The sequence below is a fragment of the Bombina bombina genome, chromosome 5, assembly GCF_027579735.1.
Source record: "Bombina bombina isolate aBomBom1 chromosome 5, aBomBom1.pri, whole genome shotgun sequence".
Lineage (NCBI taxonomy): Eukaryota > Metazoa > Chordata > Amphibia > Anura > Bombinatoridae > Bombina > Bombina bombina.
Genome location: NC_069503.1, coordinates 288,783,338 through 288,803,263, shown reverse-complemented (window position 1 = coordinate 288,803,263; position 19,926 = coordinate 288,783,338). Strand labels below are relative to the sequence as shown.

General features: G+C 39.1%; 1 protein-coding gene across 1 annotated transcript in view; it reads right to left on the bottom strand.

Annotated features, from left to right (window-relative positions):
• AKAP9 (A-kinase anchoring protein 9) overlaps positions 1–19,926 on the bottom strand; it is an 894,005-nt gene that overhangs the window by 41,754 nt on the left and 832,325 nt on the right. Inside the window, exons 46-47 of the mRNA XM_053715709.1 lie at positions 19,631–19,863; positions 16,250–16,335 (exon numbers count right to left, since the gene is read on the bottom strand). Of these exons, the coding sequence (XP_053571684.1) occupies positions 16,250–16,335; positions 19,631–19,863 (319 nt within the window). The remainder of the gene's footprint in view (positions 1–16,249; positions 16,336–19,630; positions 19,864–19,926) is intronic.

Sequence of the window (19,926 nt, the reverse complement as noted above, 5' to 3'; positions counted from 1 at the left end):
TCCCCCACACCAGAATCCGAGATACTTCCCTCAAAACTAGGAAGCTTCTTCTTCCCACCTGATAGTTGATGTAAGCCACCAAGGATATATTGTTTGATTGGAATCTGATTAAATGGTATGAACCCAGCAGAGGCCAAGCCTTCAGAGCATTGTATATTGCCCAAAGATCCAAAATAAGATCAGGAGGGAGCTTTACCTCCTGAGACCAGATGTCCTGTGCCTTCCTGGCACCCCAAACTGCTTCGCATCCTGACAGACTCGCAAACCGTAGTCACAATCACCCAGGATGGTCTTGAGACGGATGTCCCTCAGGACAAGTGATCCGGACAAAACCACCAAGAGAGCGATTCTCCCGATTGGTTGTCCAGAGATCCGAATGATCGCCATTACACTATTTCAGCATGCGCAGTTGCAACAGTCTGAGGTGAAACCTGGCAAAGGAAATGATGTCCAAGCTGGACACCATGAGACCAATCACCTCCATACCCTGATCGAGATCTGGAGGGCAAGACATGTTGAAGCTAGCTTGCAACATCTCTGGTCTGTTAGAAATATTCTCATGTCTATGGATACTTTTATAGTACCCGAGAATTCTACCCTGGTACTTGATACAAGAGAACTCTCTCTAGATTATCTGCCATCCATGGGATCGAAGAAGACAAAGGAGATATTCTGAATGGTCCACTTTCGTTAAAATTTCTTTAGCTAGACCAAACGGAAGGGCAATAAACTGGAAGTGCTGGTCCAGGAATGCAAACCTTAGGAACTGGAAGTGGTCCTTGAGGATTGTTACGAGAAGGGAGCATCCTTTAGATCTATCGTGGTCATGAACTACCCCTCTCAAATGAGGGGAAGAATGGACCATATTGTCTACATCTTAAACGAGGGGACATTTAAAAACCTGCTTAAGCTCTTTAGGTCGGAAAGTTCCCTCCTTCTTAGGGACCACGAAAAGGTTTGAATAGTATCCCAAACCTCTCACTGCAATAGGCACCGGGACAATAACTTCTATATGACAGATCCCGTACACACCCCAGAAAGACTTCCCTCCTTTCTGGTCAGGAAGACAGGAGGAATATGCCCTTGGGTGGCTGAGACTTAAAACCTATCTTGTAACCCTGAGCAATGACCTCCAGGACCCATGGATCCTGCACGTCCCTGAACCAGGCGACTGAAAAGAGCAACATACTGCCCCCTACACGATCCAGAAGAGGACCGGGGACCGCCCATTCGGCGGGCTTCTTGCTCTGCTTGGATTTATTCCAGGACTGAGCCAGCTTCCAAGAGCTTTTGGTTTGCTCTGGCTTAGCGGAGGACTGCTGACATGGGCTTTATCAGAAAGAAAACCGTCCCTTAGATTAGTTCATATACTCTTGCGGTAGGAGGGCACCCTTGCCCCCTGTGACCGTGGAGATAATTGAGTCCAGGCCTGGACCAGACAAAAACATGATTTATGTAAGAACTTACCTGATAAATTCATTTCTTTCATATTGGCAAGAGTTCATGAGCTAGTGACGTATGGGATATACAATCCTACCAGGAGGGGCAAACTTTTCCAAACCTCAAAATGCCTTTAAATACACCCCTCACCACACCCACAATGCAGTTTAACGATTAGCCAAGTAGTGGGGAGAAAAAATGAGTAAAAAAGCATACAAAAAGAGGAACTGGAAATAAAAATGTGCTTTTATTCAAAAATCATAACCACCATAAAAAGGTTGGGCCTCATGGACTCTTGGTTCTTACATAAATTATGTTTTCTTTCATGTAATTGGCAAGCGTCCATGAGCCAGTGACATATGGGATAAAAATACCCAAGGATGTGTGAGACCACAGAAGAGTCACTAGAAAGGGAGGGATAAAATAAAAACAGTGATTTCTGCTGAAAAAATTAAATCCACAAAAAATAAGTCTTTCATAAATTTCAAGAAAAAAACAAATCATAAGCAGAAGAATTAAACTGAGACAGCTGCCTAAAGAACTTTTCTACCAAAGACTGCTTCAGAAGAAGCAAATACATCAAAATGGTAAAATTTAGTCGATGTATTCAAAGAAGACCAAGTTGCTGCTTTGCAAATCTGATCAACTGAAGCTTCATTCTTAAAAGCCCAAGAAGTGGCGACTGATCTAGTAGAATGAGCTGTAATTCTCTGAGGCGGAGACTGACCTGCCTCCAAATAAGCCTTGTGAATCAAAAGCTTTAACCAACATGCTAATGGAATAGCAGAGGCTTTTTAACCTTTCCTAGGACCAGAAAAAACAACAAATAGACTAGAAGTCTTCCTGAAATCTTTAGTAACTTCGACATAATATTTCAAAGCTCTTACAACATCCAAAGAATGTAAAGATCTTTCAAGAGCATTCTTAGGATTAGGACACAAGGAAGGAACAACAATTTCCCTACTAATGTTGTTAGAATTCACAACCTTAGGAAGGAATTTAAACAAAGTCCACAAAACTGCCTTATCTTGATGGAAACTCAGAAAAGGAGACTAACAAGAGAGAGCAGACAATTCAGAAACTCTTCTAGCTGAAGAGATAGCCAAAAGAAACAATAGTTTCCAAGAAAGTAGTTTAATATCAAAAGAATGCATAGGTTCAAAAGGAGGAGCCTGCAAGGCCTTCAAAACTAAATTAAGACTCCAAGGAGGAGAGATTGATTTAATAACAGGCTTCACATGAACCAAAGCCTGAACAAAACAGTGAATAGCAGGAAGTTTAGCAATCTTTCTATGAAATAAAACAGAAAAAGCAGAGATTTGTCCCTTCAAGGTACTTGCAAACAAACCTTTATCCAAACCATCCTGAAGAAACTGTAAAATTCTAGGAATCCTAAAAAAATGCCAAGAGAATTTATGAGAAAAACACCATGAAATATAGGTTTTCCAAACCCGATAATAAATATTCCTTGAAACAGACTTACGAACCTGTAGCATATTATTAATCACTGAGTCAGAGAAACCTCTATGACTAAGTACTAAGGGTTCAATTTCCATACCTTCAAATTTAGTGATTTGAGATCCTGAAGGAAAAACGGCCCTTGAGACAGGTGGGTCTGGCCTTAAAGGAAGTGACCTAGGTTGGCAACTGAACATTCAGACAAGATCCACATACCAAAGCCTGTGAGGACATGCTGGTGCTATTAGAAACACATGTGAATGTTCCAATACGATCTTGGAGATCACCCTTGGAAGAAGAACTAGTGGTGGAAAAATATAAGCAGGTTGGTAAAACGCATCCACCATCTCCGTCTGAGGATCCATAGACCTGGAAAGGTACCCGGGAAGCTTCTTGTTTAGATGGGAAGCCATCAGATCTATTTCGGTGACACCCCACATTTGTACAATCTGACAAAATACATCTGGATGGAGAGACCACTCCCCTGGATGTAAAGACTGAAGACTGAGATAATCTGCTTCCCAATTGTCTACACCTGGGATATGTATTGCAGAAATTAGACAGGAGTTGGATTCCGCCCAAAAAAGTATTCAATAGACTTCTTTTATCACAAAAGGACTGCGAGTCCCCCCTTGATGATTGACATATGCCACAGTTGTGATATTGTCCGTCTGAAAATGAATGAATGATTCTCTCTTTAATAGAGGCCAATCCTGAAGAGCCCTGAAAATAGCACACAGTTATAAAATATTGATTGGTAACCTCGCCTCTTGAGGATGCCAAACTCCTTGTGCAGTCAGAGACCCCCAGACAGCTCCCCAACCTGTGAGACTTGCATCTGTTAAAATCACAGTCCAGGAAGGACAAACAAAAGAGGCCCCTTGAAGAATCCAATGATGGTCCAACCACCAGGACAGAGAGAGCTGAATGTTGGGATTTAAGCAGATCAACTGTGATATCCGAGTATGATCCCTGCACCATTGATTCAGCATGCAAAGCTGCAGAGGTCTCATATGAGAATGAGCAAAGGGGATTGCGTCTGATGCTGCAGTCATGAGACCTAAAACTTCCATGCACATAGCCACTGAAGGGAATGATCGAGACTGAAGGTTTCGACAGGCAGAAACCAATTTCATTCGTCTCTTGTCTGTTAAGGACAGAGTCATGGACACTGAATCTATCTTGAATCCTTAAAAGGTGACCCTTGTCTGAGAAATCAAGGAACTCTTTGGTAAATTGATCCTCCAACCATTTCTTTGAAGAAACAACACAAGTTGATTCATGTTAGATTCTGCTAAATGAAAAGACTGAACCAGTACCAAGATATCGTTAAAATAAGGAAACACCGCTATACCCTGCTCTCTGATTACAGATAGAAGGGCACTGAGAAACTTTGAAAAGATTCTTGGAGCTGTTGCTAGGCCAAATGGAAGAGCGACAAATTGGCAATGCTTGTCTAGAAAAGAGAATCTCAGAAACCGATAGTGGTCTGGATGAATCGGAATGTGAAGATATGAATCCTGTAAGTCTATTGAGGACATGTAATGACCTTGCTGAACAAAAGGCAGAATAGTCCTTATAGTCACAATCTTGAAAGTTGGGACCCTTACAAATTGATTAAAAAAAAAAGAATTTTATTTCTTCAGGACAATGAATAGATTTGAATAAAAACCCAGACCCTGTTCCAGAATTGGAACTGGTACAATTACTCCTGAAAGCTCTAGATCTGAAACACACTTCAGAAAGGCATGAGCTTTCACAGGATTTGTTGTAACGTGAGAAAGAAAAAATCTTCTCACAGGGGGTCTTATTATGAAACCTATTCGATAACCCTGAGAGACAATATGCTGAATCCAATGAGTCTGAACAGAACCTGCCCAAACGTCTTAAAATAATTTCAATCTGCCCTCCCTAGTAGAACTGGATTGAGGGCCGCACCTTCATGCATTTTTGGGGGCTGGCTTTGGTTTCTTATAAGGCTTGGATTTATTCCAACTCGAGGAAGGCTTCCAATTGGAGCCAGAGTCCTTAGGGGAAGGAGTGGTTTTCTGTTCTCTATTCTGATGAAAGGAACGAAAGTGATTAGAAGCTTTAGATTTGCCCTTCCCCCAGTAATAGTGGAAATAATAAAATCCAACTGAGAATCAAAAAATGATTACCCTGGAATGATAGAGATAGTAACCTAGATTTAGATACCATGTCAGCATTCCATGATTTGAGCCATAAAGCTCTTCTAGCTAAAATAGTCAAAGACATAGATTTAACATTAAAGGGACACTGAACCCAAATTTTTTCTTTTGTAATTCAGAAAGAGCATACAATTTTAAGCAACTTTCTAATTTACTCCTATTATCAATTTATCTTCGTTCTCTTGCTATCATTATTTGAAAAAGAAGGCATCTAAGCTTTTTTTTGGTTTCAGTACTCTGGACAGCACTTTTTATTGGTGGATGAATTTATCCACCAATCAGCAAGGACAACCCAGGTTGTTCACCAAAAATGGGCCGGCATCTAAACTTACATTCTTGCATTTCAAATAAAGATACAAAGAATGAAGAAAATTTGATAATAGGAGTAAAAGTTGCTTAAAATTTCATGCTCAATCTGAATCATGAAAGAAAATTTTTGGGTACAGTGTCCCTTTAATCTTGATGATATAAAAAAAAGCATCACAGATAAAATGATTAGCATGTTGAAGCAAACGAACAATTCTATGCAAATCAGAGTCTTTTTCCTGTTGTGCTAAGCTATCCAACCAAAAAGTTGATGCAGCCGCAACATCAGCCATAGAAATGGCAGGCCTGAGAATATAGCCAAAATGCAAATAAGCTTTCCTTAGATAAGATTCAATTTTCCTATCCAAAGGATCCTTAAAAGAAGTACTATCTTCCATAGGAATAGTAGTATGTTTAGCAAGAGTAGAAATAGCCCCATCAACCTTAGGGACTTTTTTCCAAAACTCTAATTTAGCCACTGGTAAAGGATACAACATTTTAAACCTTGAAGAAGGAACAAAAGAAGTACCAGGCTTAGACCATACCTTAGCAATCACATCAGAAATAGCATCAGGAACAGGAAAAACTTCAGGAGTAGACATAGGAGGTTTATAGACAGAATTTAAATGTTTACTGGATTTATTATCAAGAGGACCAGACTCCTCAATATCCAAAGTTATCAACACTTCTTTTAACAAAGAACGAATATACTCAATCCTCATCAGAGTAGGATATATCAGTATGTTGCCGGCAATTACAAATTTCATCAGAATTATGAGAAGTTTTAAAAGACCTTTTACGTTTATTTAAAGGCGGTATAGCAGCCATAGCCTTCTGTATCGCATCAGCAAAATAATTTTCATATCAACAGGGATATCATGTACTTTAGATGTTGAAGGAACAACAGATACTGTGCTAGCACTAATAGAAACCTTTTCTGCATGCTAAAGCTTATCGTGACAACTGTTACATACTACAGATGGAGATATAATCTCCACTAGCTTACAACAGATACACTTAGCTTTGGTAGAACTGTGTTCAGGCAGCATGGTTCCTACAGCAGCTTCTGAGACAGGATCAGATTGAGATATCTTGTAAAATGTAAAAGAAAAAATAACATTTAAACAGAATATCTTATTTCCACATATAGCAGTTTTAGGAATGGGAAAAAAACGCAAATGCTAAAATTGGCAATAAAAGCAAATAGCATAGCCCTCTGAGCATAAAGAAGGCAAGGAGCATATAGGAAGTGGGGTAAAATAAAACTAATTTTTTTTTGGCGTCAAGTATGATGCACGACGCAAAAGGAAGATTTTTTTGGCGCCAACAAACATCCGGAAATGAAGCAACTCGCGTCATAACAATTTCGCGCCAAACAACCTAACGTCAACTAAGACTCAGGTAATGATGAACTTGCGTCATTACATACGCACATTCGCCCCAAAAAAATACTCACGCCAAGAATGACGTAATAAATAATAGCATTTTGCGCCTTTGCGAGCCTAATTTGCCTGCAAGTTTTAATGAAAAAAAAAGTCAAATGAAAAAAAAGACTATACCCCAGGTAAGACAAACTTCCTAAAACATGATTCCCATAACGAAACTCCCAGACTGCAAAGGGAAATACACATAGACCTGACTCATGGCAAATATAAGTAAAATACATATATTTAAAACTTTATGCATAAAGTGCCAAACCATAGCTGAGAGTGTCTTAAATAATGATACATACTTACCGAAAGACACCCGTCCACATATAGCACATAGCCAAACAAGTACTGAAAGCTATCAGCAGAGGTAATGGTATATAAGAGTATATCGTCTATCTAAAAAGGGAGGTAGGAGATGAATCCTTACGACCGATAACAGAGAACCCTTGAAAGATTTACCGTGAGGAAACCATAAAATCAAATAGGCGATACTCTTCTTCACATACCTCTGACAAACAATGTACTCTGAGAGGAATTGGGCTTCAGAATGCTTAGAAGCGCTTATCACAGAAGAAATTATAAAAAACAAGCACAAACTTACTTCACCACCTCCATAGGAGGCAAAGTTTGTAAAACTGAATTATGGGTGTGGTGAGGGGTGTATTTATAGGCATTTTGAGGTTTGGGAAACTTTGCCCCTCCTGGTAGGATTGTATATCCCATACGTCACTAGCTCATGGACAGGCCAATTACATGAAAGAAATCATTTCCTTAAAGAGAGAGATGTCGTCCAGACTTAGAAGTCATATCCACAGACCATGACTTCAGCCAGAGCCCGACGGGCCTGAAAAGAAAAAGCTGAAGCCATAGCATTCAAGCGAATAAACTGCCTAATAGCAGCACAGATAAAAGAATTAACAACCCTCAAGGCCATAAATCTTTACTGAGTAATGTCAAGGGGATCCTCCACCCCGATCAAATCCTATAAGGAGTCACACCAGAAGGTAGTGTCTCCAGTAACCACGGCAACAGCTGCTGCCGGTTGAAACAAATATCCCATATGTTGAAACCTCTTTCTTAACAGAGTTTTCATGTTTTATCCATGGGCTCTTCAAACGAAGAACTATCCTCAAGCGGGATAGTAGTAGGTTTAGCAAGGGTGAAGATAACGCCATTCCATTTAGGGACGGAACCTCACAACGCCATTGAGAGCCCAGGACCAGGGACAATTTGTTAAAGGGAGAAGAGGGGGAAAAGGAATCCAATCCTGTCCCATTCATTCTTAATAATGTTCTCCATCTAACAGGAGTAGGGAAGGATAAGGTACCACCCTGTCCTCAAACTCTATCCAATTTAGGAATTAAAGGTTCATCAGGCAGTTTGGCCTCTGGAACCTCTGAATTCGCCAACAACTTCCTTTAGAAGAAAGCGCAAACTCCTAAACTTAAGTCTGGTTCCTCCGCAGCCAGAGGTTTAGAGGTAGCAGACTCCAACCCAGAATGTTCATACTCTGAAGTCTCAGAAAGAACTTCATCCTTGGATAACCCTCAGTTAAATCCAATAAATTATCTGATGTACTCTGGGAAGGAGTGCAATGTGTAACCTTTCGCTTGCGCTTAGCAGGGCGACGTAAAGCATTAAAGGCCGCAGACACCACCGCCTGAACTGTGCAGTAACGTCTGGTGACAAAAAAGCCCCCTCCAGATGGAGGATCAGCAATGCTACGGGAAAACTGCATGTGTAGAGATACAAGAATGTAGGGTACGCACCTCACTGTACGACAACTCCTCAGAAGTGGATGCTTTGTGGTATCAAACATGTTTGATATTATCACATTATCAGGGCATATGGAACATCATTGAGTGGGCGGAACTAAGGCCTACTCACCATATAAACAGGAATTACTCATAAGGAATAGAGGGAGTGCCCTCTAAAGTAACAGAATCCTCCATCGTTAGTGCAATAAAACTAGAGAAATAAAACATCTTATCTTATACAAAAAAATGGCACCCCTATACCCCAATGGCTGGGGCACTCACCACCTCCTATGACCCAGACAGTACAGAGATTTATGACTTCTCTCTGATAGACACCCGGTCAGGAAAAAAAGAATGAATCACATGGTGCAGAATGCACTACCGTCCACGCTATAAGAAAGCGTGCCAAGCTTGTAAGCTGCATGGCTCTCAAAGTGAAAGTGAAACCTGTATTTTCCATAACAGCCTATGAACCCATTACATCTCACACATAAAAGCAGCATAAAATAAAATAAACATATAAGTTTATTCCCCCCTGTGAAATAATCCCCCTAAGGAGATATTAACCCTTGATTCTATACAGATAAAAGGAGTCCCACTGTGACCATGTCTTCTTGCGTTATCATACATGTGTAAATTATGAAGCGATCTTACCAGAATCTACGCCGTGGAACAGGAACACAGCCCTTCAAGTGTGACAGATAGTAGCATTGCTTCTGACATGGACTTGAGTGAAGAAAGCAGGCAGCGAAACTCGTCAACGCTGATTGCCTATGGAGCTGTTAATAGGAGTCGGGATGGTTTGCAGAACGACTCTACCTGCATCTCCGGACTCTAACTTTCATCCATGCTCTCACTGAGAGTCTGACAGGACTACTTAAAACTCCAGTCCCATCTCGAAGAGTACTACCCTCCATAAGAGACTACTTCAAAATCTTCTAACACTTCTCTGCCAACCTCCTGTGATGAAAGGAAAAGAATGACTGGGGTTATGAGGAAGTAGGGGAGGTTTTTAAGCCTTTGGCTGGGGTGTCTTTGCCTCCTCCTGGTGGCCAGATTCAGTATTTACCACAAGTAAGGAATGCAGCTGTGGACTCTTCCACTCTTCCCATATAAAGATAGAAATGGCGCCTGAACCAATATGTCGTCCAGGTAGGGCGCCACTGCAATTCCCGGAGACCTGATCACTACCAAGAGACCCCCCAGAACCTTTGAGAAAATTCTGGGAGCTGTGGCAAGGCGAAACGGAAGAGCCACAAACTGAAATGTTTGTCTAGAAAGGTGAATCTCAGGAACTTGTGATGATCCCTGTGGATGGGAACATAAAGATACGCATCCTTCAGGTCTATGGTCGTCATGAACTGACCCTCCTGAACTAATGGAAGAATGGAACGAATGGTTTCCATTTTGAAGGATGGTACCCTGAGAAACTTGTTGAGACACTTTAGGTCTAAAATTGGTCGAAAAGTTCCCTCTTTTTTGGGAACCACGATCAGATTTGAATAGAATTGTAGACCCTGTTCCCTTACTGGAACTGGAACAATCACTCCCAAGAAGGAAAGGTCCTGAACACAGTTCAAGAATGCCTCTCTTTTTACCTGGTCTGCAGATAATCTTGAGGTGCGGAATCTGCCCCTGGGAGGAAAAGTTTTGAATTCTATTTTGTAACCCTGAGATACTATGTCCACAGCTGAAGGATCTGGGACATCCTGTATCCATGCTTGACAAAACAGGGAAGGTCTGCCCCCCACTTGATCCGATCCCGGACCGGGGGCCAACCCTTCATGCTGACTTAGACTCAGCTGAGGGTTTCTTTGATTGCTTTCCCTTGTTCCAAGACTGATTGGGCTTTAGGCTGCTCCTGCTTGGAAGAGGGAGAGGAAGACTTTTGACCTTTGAAGTTACAAAAGGAACGAAAATTACTTTGACGCCCTTTAGGTCTGTTGTTCTTATCTTGTGGTAGAAAAGACTCTTTTCTACCCGTAATATCAGAAATTATTTCTGCCAGACCAGGTCCAAACAAGGTTTTACCCTTGTAAGGAAGCGCCAGAACCTTGGACTTTGAGGTAAAAAAAGCTGACCAAGATTTTAGCCACAAAGCCCTGCAGGCTAAGACAATGAAGCCAGACATCTTGGCTCCCAGTCTAATAATTTGCATGTTAGCATCAGAAATAAAGGAATTGGCTAGTTTGAGAGCTTTAATCCTATCTTGAATCTCCTCTAAAGGAGTCTCTACTAAAATTGATCCAGACAAGGCATTGCACCAGTAAAATGCAGCACTTGTTACTGTGGCAATACAGACTGCAGGTTGCCATTGAAGACCCTGATGAACATACATCTTTTTCAAATAAGCCTCCAGCTTCTTGTACATGGGATCCTTAAAGGAGCAGCTATCCTCTTTAGGGGATCGTAGTTCTCTTAGCCAGAATAGAAATAGCCCCTTCTACTTTAGGCACCGTGCCCCATGAATATGTAATGGAGTCAGCAACAGGAAACATCTTTTTAAAAATGGGAGACGGGGAAAAAGGTATCCCTGGCTTCTCCAATTCCTGTGAAATAATCTCCATCACATGGTCTGGAACAGGAAACACTTCCACAGAGGAAGGAACATCATAGTATTTGTTAGGTGTACTAGATTTTTTAGGGTCGACAACGACAGAAGAGTCAGAGTCGTCCAAAGTAGCCAATACCTCCTTTAACAGTACACAAAGGTGTTCAAGCTTAAATATGAAGTTTACTTCTTCAGTATCAGATTAAGGAATTATACTGTCCGAATCGGAGATTTCACCCTCAGAGGCTACCAATGTATCCTCCTCATCAGACTTATGAGGGAGTGCAACCTGCGTAGCAGTAGGTGGAACAGAAACCTTACTATCTAAAAGTCTAAATTTCCTCTTGCGTTTTCCCAGTATAGGAAAAGCAGATAATGCCACAGATACCGCAAAAGATACCTGTGCAGCAAAATCTGCAGGCAAATAAACTCCTCCAGGAGGCTGAGAGGAACTGCAGGGCACTGTATGTGATGCCACTGAGGCTTGGGACGTCGGAGGAGAAAGCTGTGGCATTGCCTGAACAGCATCATCCTGAAAAACATTAGGCTCAGAAACCAAAAAAAATTCTTTACATTTTAAAGTTCTTTTTAAGCATGAGGAACAAAATTGCATAGGTAACACAATTTGGGCCTCAAGACAATAGACATTTGTCCATAGGAACAGACTCCTGCTCTATGATCAAACTACCAGAATTCCCACAGAAATGACACAAAAAATAAAACTCTTTTACAACTGTACTGTCACTTTAAATGTATACAGAGCGATATAGTGCTCAAAAAAACATACCCCCAAATAGCAACCTCTACACGTCAGCAGACTGATGGGCTCTCTCCTGCCTTCCGGAGAACAAAACAACTTTGAGGGACTTAAATTAGCTGGCTCCTAACAGACACTACTAGCCCAGCCGACACAGCTCCGATCTAAGAGCGGAAGAGAGAGTCACGTAACCGTCTAAAATAGAAACTGCGCAACAGAGTAAAAGCGTGAGTTTCAGAGCCGAGTCAAACGTAACAGTCAACTGTAATTACAGTCCTGAATGTGCAATCACATTAGCTCCCAACACTTTTGCCCCAAACTTAGAACAAAATTGAATACAGAGCCATAGGATTAAGAATTAACTCCTTCATACCCACAAAGGAGATAAAACTTAAGTCTCTCACATACATGTGCCTGCCCACTGCCTAATAAAATCCTTTACTAAGGATTTAATATGTCCCACTTAAGATAATGCAGAGAAATTCTTTAAAGTGCCTCCATACCAAGAAGACTAAAGCACTTACCTGCAATTCCAGCTGTCCAGCAGGTAGACAGCTCACAAGGTGTGAAAGGACACATACTCCTTACAGAGACCTGTAGAAAAAGAAAGAACAGAATAACCAACTCTGGCTTTCTATACCGAGGGTAGCAAACATGTTAGAAAACCAAGCAAAGACTACCTCACAACTTTCTAACTGCTTAAAAGCCACCACTAATCTACTGAAGAGATTGACGTGGACACAGCTAGACCCAAAATCTTGCTTGTAGAAAAACGAGAATCAAATTTTTCTTCAGAGATCAAACTTCACCTCCTCCATTGACAGAGGCAAAGAGAATGACTGGGGATTATGGGTAGGCGAGTGACACAACAGCTTTGCTGTGGTGCTCCTTGCCTCCTCCTGCTGGCCAGGAGTGATATTCCCACTAGTAATTGGAATGAAGTCGTGGACTCTCCATATCTTAGGAAAGAAAAAAAAAAATATGCGCTATAAAAAAAAAATAAAAAAAAAATAACCACCTTGAAAGAAAATTTTTTATAAGGTAAGCATAAATTATGATTTCTTTCATACAGGTAGTGAAAAGTCGATGACCCATTACTCCTGGGAACTAATACCCAAGCTGTGGTGTCCATGAGTAATGAGACACAAAGAGCGGGATTTAAGAAACATCAACAACCCCAAAAGAACAAAAAAAAAAATATATATATATATATATATATATATAAAATTATATATTTACAGGTAGCCCTCAGTTTACGCCGGGGTTAGGTTCCAGGAGGAATGGTTGTAAATCGAAACCATTGTAAATCGAAACCCAGTTTATAATGTAAGTCAATGGGAAGTGAGGGAGATAGGTTCCGGCCCCTCTCAAAATTGTCATAAGTAACACCTAATACATTATTTTTAAAGCTTTCAAATGAAGACTTTAAATGCTAAAAAGCATTATAAATCTAATAAAATAATCACACAACACAGAATATATATTTAAACTAAGTTAAATGAAGAAAAACATTTGCTAAACAACATTATAAATCTAATAAAATAATCACACAACACAGACTTCACTTACATTTTTCTGCAAACAGTTCTTTCTATGCATTCCAATCTGGACTGATTTATAGACAGGAAGATCTTGTTCCTTTTAAATCTGCTCGATAGCTCAGGTCTGGTTAAACTGATTAATTTCAGCTTGCTTGGCTTTGCTGCAACACAAGCGGACAGCTCCACCTACTGGCTATTTTAATAAATGCACTGCTTCTCAATGCTTTTCAATAGCAGTCACATGACTAGAAAAAAAGGTTGTTATTCTGAAACGGTGTAAATTGAACCGTTGTAAAACGAGGGCCACCTATATAAATTTGAAAGCCCAAGAAGTGGCAATCAATTTTGTAGAATGAGCAGTAATTCGTTTAGGCGGAGGCCTTCAAGTAAGCCTTATGAATCAAAAGTTTCAACCAAAGAAACAGCAGAAACTTTCTGTCCTTTCCTAGAACCAGAAAAGTTAAACTAGAAGTTTGTCTGAAATTCTTAGTAGCATCAATATAATAATTAAAACCTCTAACAACATCCAAATTATGCAAAGATCTCTCTGAAGCATTCTTGGGATTAGGACACAAAGAAGGGGCAGCAATTTCCCAACTGATAATGTCTGAAGCGGCAATACATCAAATTTAGTTCTTAAGACTGACATCCTAATGAAAGATAAGATAATTAAGGAGGTTAACAAGAAAGACCAGACAATTAAGAAACTCTCCCCAACCTGAAAGACTTGCATCTGTAGTGATCACAGTCCAGGTAGGCAGGGCAAAAGAAGCCCCCTAAATAATGAACTGATTATCCAGCCACCAGGCCAGAGACTGACTACTTCTGTGATCTAGAAAAATCTTCTTTGTATGATCCCTGCACCAATGACGAAGCAAACAAAGCTGAAGAGGTCTTGTGAAATCAAGCAAATGTCGTATCTGAAGTTGCAATTATAAGACCTAATACTTTCATACAAAGAGCAACAGAAGGAAAAGAGAGAGACAGAAGGCTCAGACAGGCTGACATCAACTTTAGCCTTTTCTCTTGATCTGATACTCACAAAAGTAACCCTTGCCTGAGACACCAAAGTACTCTGGAAAATTGATCTTCCTACTAGCAGTAGCTACATAAAGAATAGAGATAGGTGGCCTAAACAAATAACCTGCGTGCAGAAAGGCCCTTCTATGAAAGGATTCTAACTTCCTATCTAAAGAGTCCTTAAAAGAAGTATTGTTTTCCAAAGGAATAGTAGTATGCTTAATCCAAGTGGAAATGGCCCCATCTACTTTAGGGACAGTCTCCCACAGTTCAATATTAGAGGCAGGTAAGGGAAATATTTTCTTAAACCTTGCAGAAGGATTAAAATAATTACCTGGCTTAGACCATTCTCTAGAAACTATTTCATAGACAGCATCTGGAATAGGAAAAACCTCAGGGGTTTTCGTAACAGTTTTAAAGACCCCTAAATTAAGCAAAACCACTATAAAAGAGAACAAATATGTTCAACTTTAAATAAAAAAAAGAATATGATGGGGGGGGGAGTGTGTGTGGGGGGGGGGAGTGTCTGTGCAGCGTTCTAAAGAGGACGCTTTTCCTGGAACTCTTGAGAAACTTTCAATAACCGTCGACTATCCAAAAATTATAACAGAATTTTTACTGCATTTACTGATAATAAATTGTGTGAGGATCTTTCACAATTTTGATCAGCAGTTTTTATAAATCAGGAGCCAGGATCGGCAGATTGAGGCCTGAGGTACCTTTGAGGTGGGAGGGGTTTTATAGAGCTCTTGGGGTTTGGGAATCTTTACCTCCTCCTAGTGGTAGGGAACAGTAACTCCCAGGTGTAATGGATCATGGACTCTTACCACCTGTATGAAAGAAAGCTAAAATTAGAAATAAGGATTTTTTATGGTGTTTTTTTCATGTGCCTAAAAAGTCAGAAAACCCTGTGGAATTCCTAAATAAAGGGTATTTGAATTAGGTATTAATAAATTATAAAAGAAAAAGAATAATAAAAAAAAAGATCACAACTGAACAGTAATATTGCTATTGTTTTTAAACTCAGGTTAGACAGTATAGTTTAATAACAGTTATAAAATAGAAAAATCTTGTAATGATTTCAAAGGAATAAAAAAAGAAGTATTTTAGTAAGTAACTAAAACCTGTCTTAGACAGTCTTTTGACACTGAGGATGAATATGTGTACTAATGTATCCAAAACTAGAAAAGTTAGTAATAAAAATGTTTTACTTATGAAATTCATGACAAGAATCTATAAAAAAACACAGTTTAACATAAAGGAAATAGGCCTGGAAATGTCATGTTTGGAACTATGTACCTACGTGATCTACTCAATGACAGAAACAATAGAATTGCCATCTATTAAAGGAATAGCCATGCATACTTATAGATTACCCAGATGACGCTATGTTATGTCAAAATATAAGAATTTATCTGCCAAATCTGGCATCAGATGAGGCACAAACATACAAGTAGTGTTTACAGAATGATTAAACCAGTCCACAGGGTCCTCTCTTGGAGTCTTAAGACTTCACTCTCCTGGATCAATACCCTGACAGCTTAGGAGAGGATGATCCAGCAGTCATGTTGTTTCGTGTCATGATGTTCATGCAATATTGATAATCACCCCTTAATGATTTACAGATTACAGGCTAGAGCAGTTTACCACCAAGGTCCATAATTAATAGGTTATGCTTATATTTCTAGCAAACCACCTAAGATTCTCGGCACATCACAAGATAAAGTTATAAAGCCTACCACTCCTTATAAGTGGTTTTATGTTGTGCTAAACACTAGTTTTGATTATGTGGTTTCTCACCTGTGCTTTGCCCAAATCCACTCCTGTTCACACCACCTGGACTAAAACTAGTAGCTCGTTGCCACCTCCGAACTAAGAACTTCATCCTATGCAAAACAAGTATAAACACAGAATTACACATCAAAAAATCTTATATGATAGTGGTGGATAGGGGTTACATACAAATCACTCTCTATTTGATCTAGACTCCCCCATTCAAACTATAGGAGCAAATTTAACGGGACATGAAACCCAAAAATGTTTTTTTTTTCATGATTCAGATAGAGAACACAATATTAAACAACTTTCCAATTTACTTCATATAATTTGCTTCATTCGCTTGGTATCCAAAAATGTTCAGAACACATTGGTCTGCCAATTACAAGAGGCATATATTTGCAGCAATCAATCAGCAGCTCCTGAGTCTATCTAGGTATCCTTTCCAACAAAGAATATCAAAAGAACAAAACAAATTAGATAATAGAAGTAAATTGGAAAGTTGTTTAAAATCACTATCTGAATTTTAATTTCTTCTCATGTTTGTTTAATTTTGGTTTTCTGAAAAAAGTGGACATATTCTGTAAAGAGTAACATTTTTTCCAGACTGTCATTATTGCTTTTGATGAACTATTATCTGTAATATTTGTTTTGAAACCTCAATAAAAAATGTGTTTTTGCATTTCCTTTAAAGGGATAGGAAAGTCAAAATTAAACCTGCATGATTCAGATAGAGTATGTAATTTTAAGACACTTTTAAATTCACTTCTATTTTCAAATGTGCTTTGATCTCTTGGGATCCCTTGTTGAAAAAGAATATGCACATATCCTACGCTAGTGGGAGCTAGGTGCCTGCACACTTGTCTCTTGTGATTGGCTAACTAGATGTGTTTAGCTAGCTGCCAATAGTGCAATGTTGTTCCTTCGGCAAAGGATAACAAGAGAATGACGCATATTTGATAATGGAAGTCAACTGGAAAGTTGATTCAAATTGTATGTTCTATTGGAATCATGAAATACATTTTTTGGGGTTTCCTCTCCCTTTAATATATATTTTTTCAATAAAAAGATAGATGGAGAACAATGGTTTTAGGTTTCTAACTCTTGAAGAACTGTCAGAATTTTGAGAAACAGGATAAAAGTATATTTTACTCTGAACAGTGAAAAGATTAGTTGAGCAGTCACATAAACCAAACACCTTTAAAGAGATATTAAACTCAGCAACTTAATTTTTTATAACACTTTATAATTATGCACACACTTATGAAACATCAAAAATTAAACATAATACAAATATATTTTCATAATATAATGGTTAACCTCTTATTCAGGCAGCAACTTTAATTCCAAGTGTGTACAGGTTTTCATTGTGCAGATTGTTTAGGCAAATGCTAAAAGACAAACTCAGAAAAGTTCCACTAAAAATGACCACACACAGCATTGTCTGTCATGATGCAGCCTCCTAGAAATGATCTGTGCTTCACCAAAGTATTAGCACTGCTTTTTATTAGCTGAGACTTTTAGGCATCCTATTGTTTGTAAACAACCAACATTAAAGGATTATATTTGTTAAAAGGATAATCTCAATAGTGTGCAAAGGAGAAAGGCAACACCTTATAAGTTTAAACATAAATGCAATGCATTTCTTTGCGTTTAACAGTTATTATAATTCAGAAGGGCAATGCTTGCTATTTTTGAAGTGCTCTTATTGATGAAATGTGCGTCTTTCTATATGGTTAAGAGAGAGGGTGCCAACTGAAGATTAAATCATAAAACACACTATTAAAGTGGCACTAGTGAAAACACAGTCATCTGTATGAAAGAACAGTATCTAATGATGTTAAAAGTATTTTTGCATAAAAAAGTGAAATAAGGGCTATTTAATACAACTGTGTCAGATGTGTACTTCTCACCAATGCTCATTGGTTGATAAGACACTTCCTACTAAGGTTCTTTGGTTGAAATATTCTTTAATTAATTATTATTGGCTGTTAAGTACTTCCTGTTAATGCTCATAGGCTGATATATACTTCCTGTTAACGTTCATTGCCTGATAAGGCTGGACAGGCCTTTTTAGGTGGGATCAGACTGATATACTTCAGGAAAGATTTCCTCAGGGAAAAGCACAACTGGGCTAAAAGAAGATTTTTCCAGGTGGTAACAGGGCAATAGAACAAGCCACTGAGCTGTTGTTCGTTCCTGGCAGACTGCTTCTCTTTCTGTGTGTTAATGTATTTCCAGTTTATAGTTATTGAGCACCAGTAGGAAGTCAATAAGCATTAATAGGAAGTGCATTCACTTCATATATATATATAATTAGGCAATAGAAAAGTCAACATATTAAATAAAGCTTTTTTTATATGGATAATAGAACATTCTTGAGTACAGTGTCTGTTTAAGAGATATTTTTTCCTGCTCGTGGTATACTTTAACCCTTTGCTCTGTATGTCAGCTGTTTTTAAAATAAGGGGTTAAGTGGCAAGACCACACTATAGCTAAATGCTGTAAAGAGGTAAGCAACAGTAGTGTGTCTCGTATCTGGCACTGAGACCCGCGTTATTACCGAGATAAAAAAACCTTTCATGATTTAAATAGGGAATGTAATTTTAAGCAATTTCAAATGTACTTTTACCACCAATTTTGCTTTGTTCTCTTGGTATTCTTAGTTGAAAGCTAATTCTAGGAGGTTCATAAGCTAATTTCTTAAACCTTGAAGACTGCCTCTAATCTGAATGCATTTTAACCACTAGAGAGCATTAGTTCATGTATTTCATATAGATAACATTGAGCTCATGCACGTGAAGTTACCCTGGAGTGAGCACTGATGCAAGTCTGTTAAAAGAACTGAAATAAGGGGGCAGTTTGCAGAGGCTTAGATACAAGGTAATCACAGAGGTAAAAAGTGTATTTATATAACTGTGTTGGTTATGCAAAACTGGGTAATGGGTAATAAAGGGATTATCTATCTTTTTAAACAACAAAAGTTCTGGCGTTGACTGTCCCTTTAATGACATGCGACTTACAAGGTACATTGTGTACTTAATAGGCTAAGGGTGCTGACAACTGAATTGCTACATTCAAAATGCAACTTCATAATGATGCAGCCCAAAGCACAGTAGCACATGCAGACCCTTATACCAAATGGCAATATTTAAATGCCAACATTTGTGCAGGGGTCAGGAGTCCCAAAGCTGCAGCCTAACTAGAGATTAAGTGTTGGCAACTTACTATTTTTAATACCCAAATTGTTATTTCTGCCATTTTGATATGTCAGTTGAGCATCTCTGACATTCTCTTGCTGTTCTACACACTACATACATTTTCTAGCTCACACTGTGCTGCCTTACAAATAAATAATAATACAATGTTCTTTGGTTTTTAGTTTTGTTCCCGAGCACCACTTACCGTGAAATTGCTATTGACACCCTAACAGCAGAGCGGAAGCGCATGAAAGCGCGAGAATGATGTGTGATTATTTCCAGATCTGTGTAGCAGGGTTGCCCACCCATTCTTGCAATCAGAGCTAGAGTGGCCTCTTCACATTCTTGAAATCCACCAAGTAACAGCAGCAGATATTTTTTCTGGTAAACCAAGGCTTTTCTATAGCTTTCTGACCGCAGGTATTTACCATAAATTCTCTAAAATACACAAAGTCAACAGAAAAACTTCTTACTTTGACCAAAACACAAACATATGAACAA